Source organism: Hibiscus syriacus, unplaced genomic scaffold (genome assembly GCF_006381635.1).
Source record: "Hibiscus syriacus cultivar Baekdansim isolate YM2019G1 unplaced genomic scaffold, ASM638163v2 tig00110557_pilon, whole genome shotgun sequence".
NCBI classification, from domain to species: Eukaryota; Viridiplantae; Streptophyta; class Magnoliopsida; order Malvales; family Malvaceae; genus Hibiscus; species Hibiscus syriacus.
In genome coordinates, this window is record NW_024062780.1 from 1,501,244 (window position 1) to 1,522,211 (window position 20,968).

Here is a 20,968-nt window from a genome sequence, read left to right on the forward strand (position 1 = left end):
TGATAATTTAAGTACTAAATACATAGTTTACCCACGCTGTGTTTTTATCCATATCCAACGGTTTTAAAGCTTCCACGCTGATTCCCCACGTTCCCATCACCGAAAACACGGATTTTGAGAATGGGTATGCGGGTGGGATGGATGCTTTGAATTAAGGATTTTGAGATTTTTTTTCTTAAATTTTTAAATTTATTTGTGTTTTTTTAAATTAAAATTAATTTAATTTTTAAAAAATAAAAAAATAAAAAATTATAAATGTGTCATATGTCACATTTTAAGTGATTGAAAAAATTTAAAAAATTATAAATGATAATATTAAAAATATCAAAACTTAAATTGACCCGAAAATTTATGCGTAAAAAATATAATTTAATTTTTTTTTATATTAAGCCTTTTGAAAAAGATGAGAATTTTGTTGTTGAATGAAAAAAAAATTAAATAAAAGAAGAAAAATAAAAATTACGATCACAAATAAAACAAACTGGAAGCGGGTTAATTAAAGAAAAGGACCGTTGTTATGTGCAAAAAGGAGAGAGGAAAAAACAAAGCAAACAATCGAAAGAGAAGTCGAGAACGACACAACAAAAAGCTGTCTTCACAGGAAAACCAAACAAACACATAAATAAAGCGAAACGGGAAACCGTGGGAGAAAAAGAACAAAGTTAATCAAAGAAAATAAGAAGGTAGCATTCTTTCTTCTACAAAAAATTGTTGTAAATGATTCTCGCATTATTGTTATTAATTATTTATTTCTGAAGATTAAATCGTGTGTTTTCTGTTCATTTAATTGCATCATTGACCTCAAGCTTGCCACGAAATTAACGCTGGAGGATAACGGCTTTTACCTTTGATTATTCTCTGTTGGGGAGTTTCAATGTAATTCTTATTGTTGTACAAGGAGAGATTTAGCGTGCTGATTTAGTTTTAATCAATTAAAGAGCAACTCAGTTTTCTTGACGAGATTTTACATTGCTAGAAGATCCAAAGAACTTTTAATCTTATTATTGTTTTCTTTGTTTTGTTAATCAGTCTCAATAAGAATTAGCTGATTAATTTAATTTTAGGGTTTTTATCTGTACGAGTTCAGTATATATATATATATATATTTAATTTCGTGGGTTTATTGTATCGAACAGTGACCAGAAGTTTCATTTTTAACTGAAGAAGAAGAAGAAGCAAAAGAAGAAGATATTGGAGTTTAGGGCTTCTGGAGAGTGGAACTTGAGGTACTAGTATTCCGGGTAATTTTAGTTTTCTTATTATTTTCTTTTGAAAGTATTAATCAATCTTGTGCTTTTCACGTAATTTAAATTAGTTGCTCGAACTTGTCGAATTTTTGTTGCCATCTAAGTTTTCCCTCCACTTTCAATTACGAGTTTTTTGTTTGGGTTCATAAGTTTTATAGTAGTAGTTTTGCTGGAGCATAATTTTATAAGTGTATTTTGTTTGTTTTGGTTTTAATAATAGCTAAGGTATTAGGGGTAGCGATTTTGTGATTGTGGCTGTGATTGTGATAGTGATAAATATACGAATCATGATGACTGGGATCACTTGGGATAGTTGTAGATGGGCACCCCTGATAACAAACAATCAGACCATGTTGACAAAAAGTTGCGGATCCCTAGGATTGAGCTTCTGAACGTGTCGAGGGATTTTTGGATGCCTGATCAGAGTTGTAGGGTATGCTACGAGTGTGACTCCCAATTTACAGTATTTAATCGTAGGCATCATTGTCGACTTTGTGGCCGTGTTTTTTGTGCCAAGTGTACAACAAACTCGATTTTTGTCCCATCTGATGAACCAAGAGCTGGTCTTGAAGATTCAGAAAGGATTAGGGTATGTAATTACTGCTTCAAGCAATGGGAGCAGGGGATAGCAGCAGTCGATGATGGGACCAAAACATCTAGTCCTGGTCTCAGTCCATCTCCTTCTGCAGCAAGCTTGGCCAGTACCAAGTCCAGCTGCACCTGTAATAGCAGCAGCAGCATTGTTGGTTCTACTCCATATGCAACTGAACTTTACTACTCTGTGAATTATAATTCTGGTCTTAGACATCATGAATCTGCCCATATGAATGGTGCTGAACAAAACAGTGAGACATCTGGGATGAGCACAGATCAAAGTTCAGCCTTAGTAGATTCTTCTTCAAACCATTTTGGCTTTTGTGGTAACAGGTACCTTCCCCATTGCTAACATATCTGACTCTAGAATTTTACATGCCTTTTCATATATATATATATATATTCAGTGCTTGTTGAGAGGGGGTAGCATTAATGGCTTAGCAATGTATCCTTCATGATATCAATTGTGTTGTGATGAGCCTTTACTTCTTTGCTCAATGCTTTTGTGTTTGTAAATTCATATTCAAATTACGCAGCATGCCTTGGCTGGAATCCATAAGTTCTTGTGCTTTTATTTTATGATTAAAAGTTTGTGATCTATACTTTCTACTTTCTTAACTGTTGGTTCCAGGAGTGACGATGAAGATGATGATTATGTTGCATATCGTTCAGACTCAGAATCAAAGCATTATGCTCAATCCGAAGATTATTATGGTGCAACCAATAATGATGAATTTGAACGTGTATATGGGTCAGATAAAGTTCGTCCTCAAGCTGAGAACACTGATGTGAAATCTTTGAGTGGTTCATCATTTTCTAAGAATTTTGATACACCAAGTGTGGATGGAATCAAGAAATTTGAAGAAAAAAATGAGCAAGAAAATGCTGATGAGGGTGAAGCTCCTGCTTATGTCGTGGATGGTACAGGCTCTGTGCCTGTGGATTTTGAGAGCAATCGACTACTGTGGCTCCCTCCAGAGCCTGCAGATGAAGAGGATGAGAAAGAAGCTGCTCTATTTGATGATGACGATGACGAGGGTGCTACAGGAGAGTGGGGATATTTACGCTCTAATAGTTTTGGCACTGGGGAACGTAGCAGGGATAAGTCTGTTGAGGAGCATAGGCGGGCCATGAAAAATGTGGTGGAAGGGCATTTTAGAGCTTTGGTATCTCAGCTTTTGCTGGTCGAAAACCTTCCTATAGGGGATGATGATGGGAAAGAGAATTGGTTGGATATAATCACATCTCTGTCATGGGAAGCTGCAACACTTTTGAAGCCAGATACAAGTAAGGGGGGAGGAATGGATCCTGGAGGATATGTGAAAGTTAAATGCATAGCCTCCGGGTGTCGCGCAGTGACTGGTAATCTCAATGAACTCAATTTGAAAATTTCTTAATCATCACACAACAAGAATGCAACTTCACCTTCATATCCTTAGCAGGTGGTTGCTAACAACCCAAACATACAAATAATTTTTGTTCTTAGTAATCAACTTTATTATTGATTCCAAGATGGTTAATTGTGTTTCATGGCCGAGTATTGGACTTGTTAGATCTTGAAAATATGTAGTTGTTGCATTACTTTGATACTTCTGGTATCTATATAATATCCATGTTAAAAGTTGATAATTCCCATTGCATCAAATGGTTCATATTCTTTTTCCTTGGGTTGATGGGTACTGATTGTAGTTCTTTGATTTTAATTTGAATGAACATACCCTAAAGTTATTTCTTCAATCACACCCCTCACATATCTCATTAGCTATCATTTGTGAATATCCCTCATATATGTAACGAGCATTCACAAACTTACAATTAACAATAAAATCAAATGTGTCACTAAAAGAATGCTTTGTATGTTATGTAGTAGTTCATTCTATTCACCATTTATTTTGTGATGGGATTGTGATTTCCCTTTTTAATATTTTCTCTAGTGCTGTGGTTAAAGGAGTTGTTTGCAAGAAAAATGTAGCTCATAGACGAATGACTTCAAAAATAGACAAACCTCGTTTTCTAATTCTTGGAGGAGCTTTGGAATATCAGCGTATTTCTAATCACTTGTCAAGTTTTGATACGTTGTTGCAGCAGGTTTGTATTTCTAACTATTCCCTTATATTTTGTTTGGTTAATTAACCTAGTTTCGTAATAAGGGTTAAATAAGGAACATTTCCTTCGCTTCCTACCTTCTAGATCATGAAGCAGTTAAGGCTAATATTTGTTAGCTTACCCTCCTTTCCAGGAAATGGACCATTTGAAGATGGCAGTTGCTAAAGTCGGTGCACATCATCCTAATGTTCTTTTAGTGGAGAAATCTGTGTCCCGGTATGCTCAAGAGTACCTTCTCGCCAAAGACCTATCACTTGTTCTGAATGTTAAGAGGCCACTCTTAGAGCGTATAGCCCGCTGCACTGGCGCTCAAATTGTTCCATCCATTGATCATCTGACATCACCAAAGTTGGGTTATTGTGATGTGTTCCACGTGGAGAAATTTTTTGAGGAGCATGGAAGTGCTGGGCAAGGTGGGAAAAAATTGACAAAGACACTAATGTTTTTCGAGGGTTGCCCAAAGCCTCTGGGTTATACTGTAAGTACGTTCAGTATACATCGTACGCATACCCATTCGCTACTGCTGACAAATAAAATCTGTTTATAAACTGGAAAATCTTTCCAGTGTATGTTGCTGTTTTTAACAACGTTTTGTTATCAATTTTTTGCACAAGTATGGTTATTATTTATACGTTTTACTTGGGCAATCTTTTATTTTGTTGATACTTTTCACAGTAACCGAAGATGCATTTTTTTTCACAAAGATGAGAAAGTATAAACAGTTTTAAACCCACCACATGCTCAGCAACATAAATGCCTGAAGAGACTGAAAGAAGTCTAAAACAAGCTCTTGCTAAGCCTAAAAATGGGGTAAATAGATCATGCTATATGAAATTAATGAGCAATTATGGAGTCCATTCAACATTCATTTATAATCTTTGACCTGAGTCCAGTAGTTTAATCCCATCTCTAAAGCACATGTGGAACAGCTACCATCTGCTAGCCAAATCTATCCAGAGTAGCACTGTTGTGAACTCTTAGTAGTTGTAAGGTACGACTCTTAGGAGAAGTTGTCATGTAGGATGCTTAGAATAAAAGTTGTTTTAGGACTCTTAAAATAGTTGTGTGTGGTAGTACTTTATTTTGTTTGCTATGTTTTCTTTATTATTGTAGTGTTTGTTTAAAAGGACTTTATTTTGTTTACTATATTTTCTTTGTTATTGTAGTGTTTATTTAAAAGGACTTTATTTTGTTACTGCTTTGTACTTCCTGGTTCCTTAATAAAACAATGGCACTCTTTTCCCCTTCCGCTATCTCAAATGAACTTCAGTTTAATCGAGTTATGAAGGGTTTTTAACGAGGCCCCATTTTCTTTTCAAAAAATAAAACAAAGTCGAGTGTTTATCAAAATCCTAAAAGAGATTTGTGTCTCTCTGTAATGAGTCCCAAGACTTCAGCCCCCCTTTGATGAGTTTGAGTGATTTTACCGCCCATCACCCATGGCTCAATTCCAAACTCACAGTTGTGACATAAACATCATCAGATAAATGGGCGGTTTACTGAGCTTCATCTGACCATAACTTGTACCTGGAACAATTTGTTTTTACTGTAACCATTTTCAGGTTCTTCTGATTGAGCATTTACCTTTATTATCAGGTGACAACATGACTTCCTTTGTTAATATGAAAAAGGGAAATTTCGGCCATCTAGCTTCTTTTGGTCAGCCTATAACTTGTCATATTCTCCAAATCATATTATACAACAACATCAATTAGAGCACCTCGTCGCAGCAATAGTCCTCTTAGGTTGTCTTTGTCATGCATAATTTTTGGATTTAATGCAGAATAAACTATTGTGGCTGTTTGCAGTCAGGTTGTCTGCTACTTTTAGGATGGTCTGATGCATAGAATGCTCATGTCAGCCAGTTACATCGTAATCATTCTAAAATATTTTTCCAAGTAAAAAATATTTGGTGCTAAGATGGTCCAATGGTTAACTTTTTTCAGATTTTACTCAAGGGTGCAAATGGAGATGAACTGAAAAAAGTGAAACACGTTGTCCAATATGGAGTTTTTGCAGCTTATCACTTGGCCCTTGAGACATCATTTCTTGCTGATGAAGGTGCCACACTTCCAGAGCTCCCTTTAAAGTCTCCTATAAATGTCGCCTTACCCAATAAACCATCGAGTATTGACAGGTCTATTTCCATTGTACCTGGCTTTACCATCCCATCCTCCAGGAAGCCCATGGCTTCTCAGTCTATTAATGAATTGCAGAAATCAAACATGGATGTTAATTCGGATAGACCATCATCTGCCAACAATAAGCTCGCCAGCAAATCTACAGAGGCCAGTTTATCTTGCTGGTCAAAAAGTCCTCAGAGTCTGTCGAACTCCGAGGAATCTGCCATTGTCACTGTTCAAGCTAATTCTTCCTTGAACTCACAGTCAGCTTCAAGGATGGATACATCTTCTTATTACTATGTACCCTCCTTCAATTATGCATATAGAAAGACTGATGAGATTGATCCTAAAGAATCTGTACAGATCAAAACAACTAGCAGTGGAGAAGATTTAATGCATAACCAGATTATTTCTCTTTCTCAAAGATTATCAGAAGCACCACTGCAAGGTCATGGCAGTAATCATGCTGATCAGAGTATGTTGGCTGCAAATCATCTGGATGGCCCAGTGTTGGCATCCTCAAAACGAGAGCCTGTTAACAATAATGAAGAAGCAGGATCCCCGAAGGAAGAGTTCACTCCATCATCATCAGACCACCAGAGCATTTTGGTGTCATTATCATCACGTTGTGTGTGGAAGGGCACTGTGTGTGAACGGTCTCATCTTTTTCGAATAAAATACTATGGGAGCTTTGATAAGCCGTTGGGGCGATTTTTACGAGATTATCTGTTTGATCAGGTATTTTTATTTTTGTTGTTTCATGTAGAAAACTTGATCTTCTTCTTTGTTTGTCATTTCTAAAACTTAAGATTCTTTTGATCAGAACTTCCATTGTCGTTCATGTGAGACGCCATCTGAAGCACATGTTCATTGTTATACTCATCGGCAAGGTAGCCTGACAATATCTGTTAAGAAACTACCAGATCCTCCCTTACCAGGAGAGCGGGAAGGCAAGATTTGGATGTGGCATAGGTGCTTGCGGTGCCCTCAGATCAGTGGATTCCCTCCATCCACAAAAAGAGTTGTAATGTCTGATGCTGCTTGGGGTTTGTCCTTTGGGAAATTTTTGGAGCTCAGCTTTTCTAACCATGCAGCTGCTAGCAGAGTTGCAAACTGCGGTCATTCCCTTCACAGAGATTGTCTTCGATTTTATGGGTAAGGCTTTACTTAAGAAATACAAAGTATTATGTTAAATAGATCATAAAGATAATCATTTTAAATGGAGTTATCACTTGTGGAGGGTTGGTCTTTTTATTTTGTTTATGTGATTGCTCTCTAGTTTATAAGCAATGGATTTGCTTTTCTCCATGAACCATTGATTGAGTGGTATTCATACGTGTCATTTTGGTGTTTATCCATAGCATACTGATTATTAACAGTCATCTCTTCATATATTTTATCTGGTGTTTAATCCTGACTTATGGATTGCCTGGGTCTTAGTTGAGCAAGTAATGAGGGATTTACCTTTCTACACATATGTATTAGGTTTCCATGGTTAGGGAACACCTGAACTTGGCCAAGTGGTTATTACTCCAAGATAAAGTGTGCCTAATTGCCTTAAAATCCTAGGACTCCCCAAGCCAGCTACTCCCTTCTGGGTAAGGAGGGTTATTGTCCATGAAGGGGATGGAAAGGGTAGGGTTAAATAGTGAAATGATATGTATATTATAAGAGCAAAAAGGTGTAAGAAATAATCAAATGAAGCATATCAGTTACGTTGGTATCCTCTGATTGCACTGTTTTACCACATGCAGTTTCGGGAGAATGGTTGCTTGTTTTCGATATGCTTCCATTGATGTCCATTCTGTTTATCTTCCACCATCAAAACTGGAATTTAATTATGATAACCAGGAATGGATACAAAGTGAAGCAAATGAGGTTTGGCTATCCTAAAACCTTGTTCCAGTTCATAAAGCTATTCTTGAATCAAATAATGCCTACAAGATCACTGAAACTGTTTTGCAGGTGAGTAACCGGGCAAAATTCCTTTTTACTGAAGTTTACAATGCTCTTCAAAAGTTTTCAGAGAAATTATTTGGTTCAGGATCCAATAATTGTGGCATAAGGGCACCTGAAAGAAAAATCTGTATAGAAGATATGGAAGCAATGCTCCAAAAGGATAGAAAAGAATTTCAGGTAGTTTATTTGAAACTCACCGTCTACACCCAGTGGCGGCTCTAGAAACTAAAAAAAGGGGTCCAAAATTTTAATGCTCTATTCTAAAAAATTTGGGTATGCAAATTTTCTTATTTTTTTTTTCTATTTTCATTAACAAATTAAACTAAATTTTCTCAAAATAATGGGTGTGCAATGACTCCCCTAGGGAGCCACATACATCCGCTGTTAGTTATGGTTAGATGTAAATATTAGTTTTCTACTTTAACACTAACTCTAGAATCCTTATTTGTAGATAATACAATCCCTAGTCCATCTTAAACTCGTATAAAAACTCCTCTGTAAAACTCTGATTGTAACGTGAAATAGAAGAAGAATTTTTCTGAGAAATTTCATTCTACACGGTATTAGTCGCCGACGTCGATCCGACCGTCGTTTGTTAAAATTACAGCCGGCCGATTCTACATGGTATTAGGGAGTAGATTGTCAAGAAACTTTTGCTCCAGTTGCAAAACAAAACAATGTAAGAGTACTTCTATCCTTAGCAGTTAATAAGGATTAGACACTCCATCAACTTGATGTCGAAAATGCATTCTTCAATGACAATCTTGAAGAGGAAGTTTATATGCAAATTCCACCGGGTGTGCAGATGAAATCGAAAAATCAGCAGGTATGCAAGTTGTTGAAGTCATTATATGAACTGAAACAATCCCCTCGTGCCTGGTTTGATAAATTGACGAATGTACTCTTACAAGACAATTATAAGCAATGCCAATCTGATCATACTTTGTTTGAGAAGACCGGTTCAAACAATAAAAGAAAATCTTAATTGTCTACGTTGATGACATCATCACTGGTGATGACTTTAGAGAAATCGAAAATTTAAAGACATTGCTAGCAAGAAAATTTGAAACCAAAGACTTAGGGGCCTTGAGGTATTTTTTTGGGCACGAAAGTGGCAAGATTAAAAGAATGGTTTGTCATAAATCAGAGAATGTATACTATGGACTTACTCTCTGAAACTGGATTTACAGATTGCAAGCCTTCGAAAACTCCCATGGAAGCAAATCTGAAGTTAAAGGAAAATGGAAGTCCAGTAAACAAAGAACAATATCAAAGGTTAGTGGGCAAGCTCATCAAATTGTCACTTACTAGACCAAACATAGCCTTCTCTGTGAGTATTGTGAGTCAGTATATGAATAATCCTAAAGAAGAACATTTGGAAGCAGTATATTGTATTTTAAGGTATTTGAAGATGACACCGGGTCATGGGTTAATTTTCAAAAAACATGAAGATAGAACAATCAAGATCTTCTCAAATTCAAGTTGGGCTGGAGAGTTAACAAATAGGATATCAACAACCGGTTATTGTTCGTTTGTTTGGGGAAATTTAGTGACTTGGAGAAGCAAGAAACAAACCGTAGTTTCCAGAAGTAGTGTAGAAGCAGAATATCAGACAATTGCACTTGGAATTTGTGAAGGCATTTGGTTACAACGACTCTTAACTGAGTTAGGAGTTAGCTACAAAACCCACTTTGAACTTTAAAGTGAAGCAAGTCGGTTATAAGCATTGCTAAAAATCCGGTACAACATGACAAAACTAAGCATGTGGAGATCGACAAACGCTTCATTGCAGAAAAGGTGAATGGTGGAACCAAAAGATTCAACTATGTCTCTTCAAAAGATCAACAACTAGACGATATTTTGACCAATACTTCCAAGAATCAATTTCGACGAGATTACATCCAAGCTGGGTCTTTACAACATTTATTCCCCAGCTTGAGGGGGAGTGTGAGTTATGGTTAGATATAAATATTAGTTTTCTACTTTAACACTAACTCTAGAATCCTAATTTGTAGATAATACAATCCCTAGTTCATCTTAAACTCTTTACAAATACTTGTATAAAAACTCCCCTGTAAAACACTGATTGTAACGTGAAATAGAAGAAGAATATTTCTGAGAAATTTCATTCTACATCCGCCCCTGTCTGCACCCTCTCCTTGACCCTTTGAGCAACAACTGCTATCTGATGGTTTTAATTAATACATGAGCTAAGCTGTCCAGAAGTTTTAACTTTTACCCCATTTTAGATTTTGTTTTTCTTTTATGGATAAAACCAGCTTGATATACTGTATTGTTTCTTGTATGTTTACTTTTTCCTTAGGAATCTTTAAAGGAGGTTCTTTGCAAGGAGGTGAAAGTCGGCCAACCTGTTATTGACGTTCTTGAGATCAATAAGTTGCGCAGGCAAATACTGTTTCTTTCCTACATTTGGGACCAACGCCTGATTCATGCTTATGGTTCGATCAACAATAACACCCAGGAAATTATAAGCAATTCCATCCCAAAGTTTGGACTGAAGCCTATAAGTTCTGTGGAGAAGCTTTTTGAGATGAATGTTAGTCCCAAGTCAACTAAAGTCTTTTGCGATTCTGCCTCAGTCAAGAACAAGCCTGATGTAAACATGAATCAAGGAGGTAACACTGGTGAAATTAGCAAGTCAGGTGGAGACCACAAAGAAAAAGACACGGACCAGGACTTTAACAACAGGAAGGAGGCTAAATCTTCTCTTTCTTTCTTCTAGTTTAAATAACAGCGAGAAACCTGATGATCTGGAATCTGAAAGAGCTGTAAGAAGCTCCCTGTCAGATGGGCAATTTCCAAATATGGAAGATTTATCTGACACCCTTGAGGTAGCGTGGACTGGTGAAAATCACCCAGTTAGCGTACTTCCTGGGGAGAATGGTTACACTGATCCTGATTCGGCCGTGGTAGATATGTCAATTGCAGTAAATTTGGATTTGGGAGATCGTGGTGAAGTGGTTGTGGCACGTTCTCCTCAGTCTGCTCTGCCTACTAAGGGACTTGAAACTATGGAGAAGTCCATGAGCTGGGAAAGCATGCCAATTCGAAATTTTTACAACTTATTTAATAAGAATTCTTCATTCAATTCTCAAGGGCTCAATATCTGTGAGTATAATCCAGTCTATGTCTCATCATTTAGGGAGTTGGAAAAGCAAAGTGGTGCCAGGTTGCTGCTTCTTATTGGTGTTAATGACACAGTAGTGCCTGTTTATGATGATGAGCCCACTAGTATTATAGCTTATGCTCTTGTCTCGTCAGATTACCATTCACAGATGTCTGAGCTGGAGAGACGAAAAGATGGTGCAGATTCTGCAGTTTCATCATCACTTTTTGATTCAATGAATCTGCTTTCACATTCTTTTAGTGACATATCATCTGGTACTTACAGAAGTTTTGGATCTGGTGATGATAGTATCTTGTCTTTGTCTGGGTCACATGGCTACCTGGCTTCTGACCCCCTCTCGTACACAGAAAATTTGCATGCCAGGGTTTCTTTTACCGATGATGGTCCCTTTGGGAAGGTGAAGTATTCGGTAACTTGTTATTATGCAAAGCGGTTTGAGAGTTTGAGGAGGACTTGCTGCCCTTCTGAGATGGATTTTATACGCTCTCTCAGTCGCTGTAAGAAGTGGGATGCCCAAGGCGGTAAGAGCAAAGTCTTCTTTGCAAAAACTTTAGATGATCGATTTATCATCAAACAAGTCACAAAAACAGAACTAGAATCATTTGTAAAGTTTGGACCAGCTTATTTCAAGTATTTGTCAGATTCGATCAATACTAGTAGCCCAACTTGTCTGGCAAAGATTTTGGGCATATATCAGGTATTCTTTATAGTAGTTAAACTTTACAAGTGAATTTTTGGCAGTAATTATGGGCACAAAAATTTGTTTTGACACCACTAAGCATAGGTAATCTTGTAAATTATGCTTTCCAATTCTTGAACCACTTCGGTTAAATCATGTGGCTGTTCCTTTTTTTTTCTTGTTCTTCTAAAAATGTGTACAATATGATTTCTTAGGGAAGTGTTTGTGTTTGCGCCTATCCTTAGTGATTGTTTATGAAATCTTTAGATGTGTCCAAATATGCTGTGGTAACACCTGATATTCTGATGTCATAAAGCCTTAGATATGAGGAGCCTAAGTGCCCTCAGAAGTTTTATCTGCTTTATTATGCTGTAGTTTCCTAAGCCAAAATTAGTCTTTGCTTAATTTTATAATTATACCTTGACTTTTGGTTTAATTTTTCTTCTGATGTGGTCTTGAAGGTTTCATCAAAGCACCAAGGAGGGAAGGAATCAAAAATGGATGTTTTGGTGATGGAAAATCTTCTCTTCAGGCGCAAGATTACAAGACTTTATGACCTTAAAGGATCTTCACGATCAAGGTATAATCCTGATACAAGTGGCAGCAACAAAGTTCTTCTGGATCAAAATCTGATTGAAGCAATGCCGACTTCTCCAATTTTTGTTGGAAGCAAAGCGAAGCGGTTGTTGGAGAGGGCTGTCTGGAATGACACTTCCTTTCTTGCTGTAAGTTGGATTTTAACTTCTCAGTTGAATGTCACTGGGCTACACATACAGTTTCGTATATTTTCTTTATATTTTATAAATGATATTTCGGTAATTATCATAATGAAATGAAAGAAAGAATGGTGGGTAATGTAGTCAGGTTTGGGCTGAATGGCACAGCGTAGGATCCGTTTTTCCTCATTAGCATTCTTCATGCTGTATATTACATGGTGATGGGCGCTTCATATTTCTGCTAGGCATATAAGCTAATGAATTGATCCGACCATCTGATTTGCTACTTAATATTTTTTCCAATAATTATATTTACGTCTTGGAACAGTTAGTCGATGTGATGGACTATTCGTTACTAGTCGGTGTGGACGAGGAAAAACATGAGCTTGTTCTTGGAATAATTGATTTCATGAGGCAATACACATGGGACAAGCACCTTGAAACTTGGGTGAAGACCTCAGGCATCCTTGGTGGGCCTAAAAATGCACCTCCGACGGTGATCTCGCCTCAACAGTACAAGAAACGGTTCAGGAAAGCCATGACTGCTTATTTTCTCATGGTTCCAGATCAGTGGTCTCCGCCGTCGGTCGTTCCTATTGGGTCGCAGACAGACCTTTGTGAAGAAAACACACGAGGTGGTAACTCTGTTGAATGATAACGTGAATCCTTTTGTCTCTACATGTCAAGATGTAAGTTCAATACACCGCCTCCCTCTCTTCATATATATACTTATTACCTTCATTTTTGCTTGCTGTTTTTTTCTTTTGTACTCGGTCCAATTGTAATTGTTAAATGGCTACCACATTTTATATATCATCTTCGGTATATGTACCTCTCTCTCTCTCTCTTTTATTTCTTCCTTTTACTGTCCCATACGTGTACAATTTCTTTTCTTCAATTTCTGTTGGAATTTGGTGTGTCCTTTTGTGAAGAAAAAGTAAATACTAGTTGGAATTTGGAAGTGACCAGAGATTCTTTTTATACACCACATCATCAATATTATAGCTTAAATGGTGTAAAAGCTCACCACTGGTAATATATCTGTACCATGGTATTAAAGTTTGCAACATTTTATGTATAAGTATTCAAAATTGGTAATATTTTATGTATATATTCAAAGTATTATAATTATGTAGTATTTTATATATCTTTAGTAACAGTTTAGGTAACTTATCATTTTTTTAACTTTAAATTAAGGTTTCTCACTCCCTAGAACTGTCCATTTTAGTTCCCCTTGCATGTTGAAATAATTAAGAGTTTATAAGAGTTAGATACGATTAGGGGTGCTTAATGAGTTGAGCAGTTCGAATTCGACTCGGTTAAATTCGGAAAAAGCTCAATTTTGGTTGACTCGACTCGAGTTAGACTTGAGATCTTAACAAGCTGAGTTGAGTAGAGTTTAACTTGACTTGATAAGTTCGCAAGTAACTTGTTAATTTTTCATAACTTGGAATTTGCTCTATACACTCATTTGATAATTTTTTGATTAAATTTATTAATTTATGTTTATATTAAATTTTATATAGTATTAGTAGATTTTATTTATATAAAATAAAATAAAATTTTCGTTGAGCTAAAAAAGCAACGAGTCGAGTAATAAATTTTCTCAACGAGCATCAGTCGAGTAAAATTTTAACGACCTTAATGAGCAACGATTCGAGCAATAAATTTCCTTATCGAGCACAAGTCGAATAAAACTTTAACGAGTAACGAGTCGAGCAACAAATTTTCTTATTGAGCATGAGTTGAATAAAATTTTAAAAAGTTTAACGAGCAATGAATCGAGTTGAGTCGAGCACCAAAATCTTTTACCGAACATAAATTGGGCAGTAATCAGCTTACGATAAACACTCCTAGATACGAATACGATGAATTCAAATTAAATATTAAAGTGCAATAGATTCTTGTCGATGAAGTCATCGTTGTGTGGTAGAATGAGGTTTTGGAATTTGAGTGTCTTACTAAATGTTTATATTTCAGTTATTTATTTGTTATGTGTATATTATAATGATTATCATAGTATTGATATTAATGGTAATTGTAATTAAAAATCGTCTAGTGATTTGAGAAGTTAGAGATGAGTATTTTATTCGAATTTGATCTGATTTGATTTAATTTTTTTAAGTGAATCGGATTAAGTTAAATTTTTTAAAGTATAAGATCGAGCTTGATTTAGGGTAAAATATGTTTGGTTCTACAATGAAATAACAAAATAATTGACTTTTAAATATTTAGGGGCAATGGAAAGAATATATCTATCTATATTTTTTTTCAATTAACTTTTTCTTTTTAATTTTAAGTATATTCAAATCCGTCACTATACTCGTAATCATCTCTCTCACGCACGCACAGATTCCCTTTCCATCTGGAAATCGTAATCTCCACGATTTCCATGATCGTCACTTATGGAATGTTTGCGATTTTCGCCGTCACTCCCGATGAATCCGTCAGGTTTCGGTACGTCACGGCGGCTGCTTGCGTGCCCTTTATACTGCGATGTTCGATTCAATTCTTCAACGTCGTTTTCAAGAAGGACGAGTTCCGGATTAGAAGATGAAATGATGAGAAATTAATGTTGTAATTACTGTTTAAGAATATTAGTGGAATTTGAATTCATGGAGCGACTGTAGTTGAAAAAATATAATTTTCGTTTTTAATTCAAATAATTATATATAGAGAGAGAGAGGGAGAGCATGTGGAACGTGGAATGTCAATTATTAAGAACTTTTTTTTTAATATTTTCTTATAATCAATTTATATTATTAAAAAAATAAAAATTAAATAATATTAGTTTTATTATAATTCTTATGTTATATTTTTAAAATATTATTTATATCTAATCAACCAAACATAATAATATTACGTCCAAATCATATAAAGCAAACAAATCTCATAAACTTTTAATAATACATTCACTAGCCAAAAGTCCTCCAACATACATTGTTGATCGGAAATTTTTCTTCGTTGAAGTCTCTAGAATTCATTGTATAGCTTTTCTTCTTCCTTTCTGATACTAAGCCCTCTGATAGACAATATCATAATGTTAGATTATTTATTTATTTCAAACATAAATTAAATAAAGTGTACACTCAAATCTTTTCCAACTCGAGGAAACACTTGGGGGTTAGAGATGAGAGGGAAGCTCTACATTCATGGCATGAAATGATCTCTGCTTACTACTATTCTCATTGCTTGAGATAATTAAATACGAAGAAAATGAACCTTTTTAAATCCCCAGACCCATACGAGCATTGGCGTCTACTTCCTTTACCCATGCCCCTTGCAAGAATGCTTCTACTGTGTATTTCATGGCTTCTTCCTTGTTAATATCTCTTCTTCCTGTCCATTTCATTCTACCCTTTGTTATTGCGCCAGGCCCCGTGTTCTTGAACTCTCCACAGAAAAGGGTGTCGAGTGCAAAGTCACCTTCCCATTCGAGCCATCCAGCGGGGTCGATGAAATCCTCGATTTGTGATTCCATTATGATGGTCCTCGAGTATTGCTTCCATGGCCTGCCCAGACGTAGCTCTTGATCTGTTTCGTGAAGGGTTTAAATGGTTCGTCTGGTAATATCTTACAGTTTTGTAGCACAATTCCCGCGGTTTCGAGCTTGTCTTTCCTCCCTTGGGCGGTGATGATGTTCTTTTGGTTGGCGTTGGGTTTCCTTACGTAAATCATGCAGTTCTGGAACACGGCAGCCGCGTCGCCGAAGGTGAAATCTACGGTGCCGGTAATCACACAACTTCTATAGAATTGGCGGTGACTGTGTGCGTATAAGGTGTCTTGGAACCCCTCGAAGTGACAGTTCAGGAAGATCGCCTTATCGGCGGAGATTCTCGCTTCCACTGCCTGATGTTCGACTGGCCCGGCGGTGTTTCTGAACCCTATGCTTCTTGCCATAAATCCAGGAGCAGAAGCCACTGAACAACAATATGTCATTTGTTTAAAATTTCAAACTCGGAATGAAAATGAACAACTTCGGGAAATCAAGGAAGCTTTGTATAATTCCAAAGGTTAAAGTCATCGTCAACATACCAAAAGTTGCTGTATGGTAAGTGGGGATTCCATCGACAAAATTTTTTGCCCCTGTGATAATGGTCTTTGTGATCCTTCACCATAAACGGTAAGGTTCACCATGCGTTTTGCAACGGTTACAGTCTCGGCGTAAGTTCCTTTCTTGACGAATATCACATACCTGCATGCATGTTGAAAGTAGATAAACATAATGGAAATGATCTGGTGAATTCAATGATGGGTCATATTTATTATATATACCACACCTTCCAGGGTATTTTGGTGTCATGGCAGCGAGTGCTTCGTTAATTGTTATGAACTTTCCAGTACCGTCTTGTGCCACGGTTATGGTTGGTGGTGGCAAGTTATCTTCCTCGTCCTTCAACAGCCCGCGTTCTTCATGGTTCATCCGGTTGGGAAGCCCATTCTCGGCCAAAAACAAAAATCTGGTTTGTAAGAGGTGGCGTTTAGGGGCTGGCTTCTGCTGTTGTGGATTCGAGGGGGCTGGTTTCTGCTGTTGTGGATTCGTGACATTCGTCAACCCTGCACCAACCATGGCGAGGGAATTGCTAGTAGAAACCTCGCTAGAGTTGAGGGTAGTCCTGAACTGGTTCTTCAATGGTCCCTCAGGGAAGCCATCAATGCACGTTTCCTGGTACGCCATCACAGCGCTTAGCCAACTGTTCAAGTCACCATCGGTTTCTGGCTTCCCTGGGACAATAGTTTCTACATTATCAACAGAACTCTGCAATTCTTCCTTGGCATTGTCCATCACTTCTTTGCAAACATCGAACGCTTTTCTCTCCGCCTCGGTATTCAACTTGATCGTGCTGGCTTTGGCTAAGGCTTTGTTAAGCTCAACGGTCGTTGATGTGATGAAAGATTTGACAAGTTCTCTGGGCTCGGTCGCCGACTTTGGATTCTTTGCTAATGTCTTCGTAAGGGTTTCCGCGCATAAGGTTTTGTAAGTTGAACCCTCGCAAAAAGATGTCTCTAATCCCTGGGGTGCTGCTAATGGAGCCACAGGCAGAGCTGGAAGTGGTACAGATAATGGTTTCGGAGATGGAGCCGGGGCATGTGATGGTTTTCGAGCTCCACCTTTGCCTTTGCCAGATGGTTTTGCAGTCGGTTCTGAGTTTTCCGGCGGGGTTTGCGGAGTTGACGGCGTCGATGGACGAGGTTGTTCTTTCGGTTTACTATCGCCGCTGTTATTATTATCGCCTTTGTTTTGGTTTTTTATTTTCTATGGTTGGTGCTGTTTTTCATAGAAACAAAAGCAACGGCCGCCGCCGCCGCAAAACCACCAATGACCAAGATAGCTACGGCAATGATTATCTTCTTCTTGAGTGCCCGTTGTATCTCCTGTCTCCGGCGTTCTTGTATAAAATCAAAATCTTGAAACACCATTTTTATCAATCTTTGGTTGAGTCAGTGAGAGAGAGGGAGAGAGATCTCTGCCTTAGGTTGAAGCAAAGGCAGAGAGGGGAATCAACAAACACAGAGAATGTACAAATATCCCTATGTACCTTCCAACGCTGGCCTTGTACTTGTTCGGATTTTGAGGTTCAACCATAATACCGTGAATGATACAAATGGAGAGGTTTCAGGGCCATTATATTTAAACGTTTGTTATTACTTGCAGACCGCATTTTCCTCCATTTCTACCATCGACATTGGACTTGAATTGCTTTCAACCGCATGCTAAAAATGGCTGCCGTGTTAAATTTGGTCCAGTTTTGGAAGGTTAATCAATTACCTTGCTAAACATGGAAAAAAACACACATTGCTTTTCTTTGTGGTTCTGGTCGATCATTAAAGCTTATAAACTAACTTGATGCCTGTTGACTGTTGGCTCTGGCTTTTAGGATCATGATTACATTACATTGCCTTGGGGACAATACCCTTATTCTGAACTACAAGAATTTGTCTGAACTTCAGCAATTACTCAAAGATCAAGAGAGAAAGGAAAACCGGTGGCGTTTAACCAGTTAGCACCGGAGATGAAATTCCGAGCAGTATAGCTTTGCGCCTCCGATGCAATGGGGATCAAACTATATCCTCTCCATGTAACCCTGCTTGAAGTGTTAGCACCGGGACCGGTGTTTTGATACTCTCGATACGTCAAAGTGTTTAGTGCGAATTCACCATTCCACGGGAACCAACCGGCGGGATTAATGACGTCGCTTATGACGGATTGCAAGATAACGGTTCTCGAATATTGCTTCCATGGTCTCCCTAAGTAAGTTGGAAAATTGGCCTTCACGGCTTCTAAATCCCGTGTTGCACCGATCCTGCATTTCTGGATCACGATCCCGGTGTTCTGGTTCGGGTCGTCGCGGCCTTGTGCGGTGACCATGTTCCTTTGGTTCGGATCGGGACGACGAGCGTGGATGTCACAGTCTTGGAACACTGCTGCCGCATTTCCGAATATGAAGTCGACGGTGCCTGCTATAAGGCATCCTGAATAGAACTGGCGAAGGCTGTGGACATATAGTGTGTCCTGGTATGCCAACATGTCACACCTGTAGAATGCTGATAAATCTGATCCCACACGCAGTGCCACTGCTTGGTGCTTCGATGGCCCCGCCGTGTTCTGAAATGTTATGTCCCTGGCCAAGAACCCGTCCCCTACAGCAGCTGCAGTAATGTTTTAAGATAATAGATTAGAAACTGTTAAATGTTTCAAGATCTAAAGGGGAAATTAGATGTTTTTAGTTACTCACCGACAGTGGCAGAGTTGAAAGTGGTGCTGCCATCAACGACGTTTCTGCTAGCAGTGATGATGGTGTTGACCCTCCCATCTCCCACAAACATGAGATTGGGTTTCCTCCTCGGAACATCCACGTTTTCCCTATACACTCCGGCTTTAATCTTTATGATGTACCTTGTACTGCTTCTCTCCGGCGCAGCTGCCACCGCCTCCGACACCGTGAGGAAGTCGCCACTGCCATCAGCCGCCACGGTTACATTAGGGGTCACTGTCGTCCCCTGTAGAAGTCTCCTATCTCCCGCCGACAACCATTCAGGCCATTCTGTTTCCTCTTGCTCCTTAAGTCGTCTCCCTGATGATGGGTGACCCTGGCTCGCCATGTCCGTGTCGGTTAAGTTCTTGATCATTGCCAGGGCATTGCTACACATGTGGAAAACATGCATCTGCCCGTCGATAATCGCTTGTCTCGCCTTTTTATCAGCACGGTCGTGAGAAAAGCCATCGAGGCAAGTTTCTTGGTTGGTCATTGCAGCACTGATAAGGCTCTTGAGATCATCAGCGTGTTGGGAAATCGACTTTTTAAAGCTTGGATAATCTACGAGATCTCGTTCAGTTTCGAATAGCTCGTCCAAAGTTTCATCCTCCAGTTCGAGACAGTCGTAAAGCGCGGTCACTTCACGCTTCGTGAGGCTCTTCCCGCGGGTACTGATGAGCTTCTTGATGGATAAATAGTTGCTCTGCACAGCACTTATCGTCAAATTCAACACCAATTCTATCACGTCCTTGGGGTTCTTGATCTTGGTCTTAGCATCCGGAGCCGAGGAGATCGTTGCGAAGCATAAGTCTGGGTACAATGTGGCGCTGCATGAGGATTTGACGATGGAGTGAGCTGCATTATCATTGCTGGATTTCTTTTTGGAAACGGCTGTGGCAATGGTGACTATAGCAGTAACGACAAGGATCGAAACAAAGAGAGCCAAGAAAAGCTTTTTCTTAGGCCGGAATGTGACAAATCCTGCACCACCGGAGATAGACATTTCCGATGGCAGCCAATGACTAGAGTCGGAAGGCTAAGTCTTAAGGGAAATGAAGAGAAATGATAGATAATATTCGGTGCTCTTAAAAACTAGGAGAGGGGGTTGGTTGAATAATTAATCACCTAGTGGCTGTAGTACAATTAAAATTGGCGACAACTTTTATGGTGATGTCACAGTAAAAACAGTGGCAGAGATAATGAGACTGCGATGTGTATATATATATATATATATATATGGGGTAAATTACAAATTTGGTAACTAAATTTTACTCTCTCTTATTTTACTCACTTTACTTTAAATCTTTTTAATTTCTTCACTAAACTTAATAGGTTGGATTTTATTAAAATCCAGTGATAAATTTGTAATAATAGGTTAGTGTTTGCATTAAATAACTTGTCTCTTTATTGGAAAATTTTACTTAGAGGGAAAGAGGAGTATTTAAAATTTAGTGTAAAATATACAAATGGTCCATTGATTATATGTTATTGTTTTATTAAATTTATTGATTATTAAAATTTTATAACGGTCTTCTAATTATTAAGAATTATTTTGTTGAGTTTTTCGATTATTAAAAATTACAAAATAACCACTCGACTATTTATTATGTTTCAAACCATCATTTTTCATTAAAAATT

The 20,968-nt window shown here is 37.9% G+C and overlaps 1 protein-coding gene and 2 pseudogenes across 1 annotated transcript; 1 reads left to right on the forward strand and 2 right to left on the reverse strand.

Annotated features, from left to right (window-relative positions):
- The first annotated feature begins 563 nt into the window (after nt 1-563).
- LOC120132159 lies at nt 564-13,436 on the forward strand (annotated as a pseudogene).
- A 2,362-nt stretch (nt 13,437-15,798) lies between these two features.
- Nucleotides 15,799-17,993, reverse strand: LOC120132104 (annotated as a pseudogene).
- Nucleotides 17,994-18,398: 405 nt separating this feature from the next.
- On the reverse strand, nt 18,399-20,361 carry LOC120132174 (pectinesterase-like). The gene is made up of 2 exons (XM_039148992.1): nt 19,310-20,361; nt 18,399-19,223 (listed from the first exon to the last, which is right to left on the reverse strand). Exons 1-2 carry the CDS (start codon nt 20,331-20,333, stop codon nt 18,532-18,534), a joined length of 1,716 nt encoding a protein of 571 aa, XP_039004923.1. The 5' UTR covers nt 20,334-20,361; the 3' UTR covers nt 18,399-18,531.
- Between the last annotated feature and the right edge of the window lie 607 nt (nt 20,362-20,968).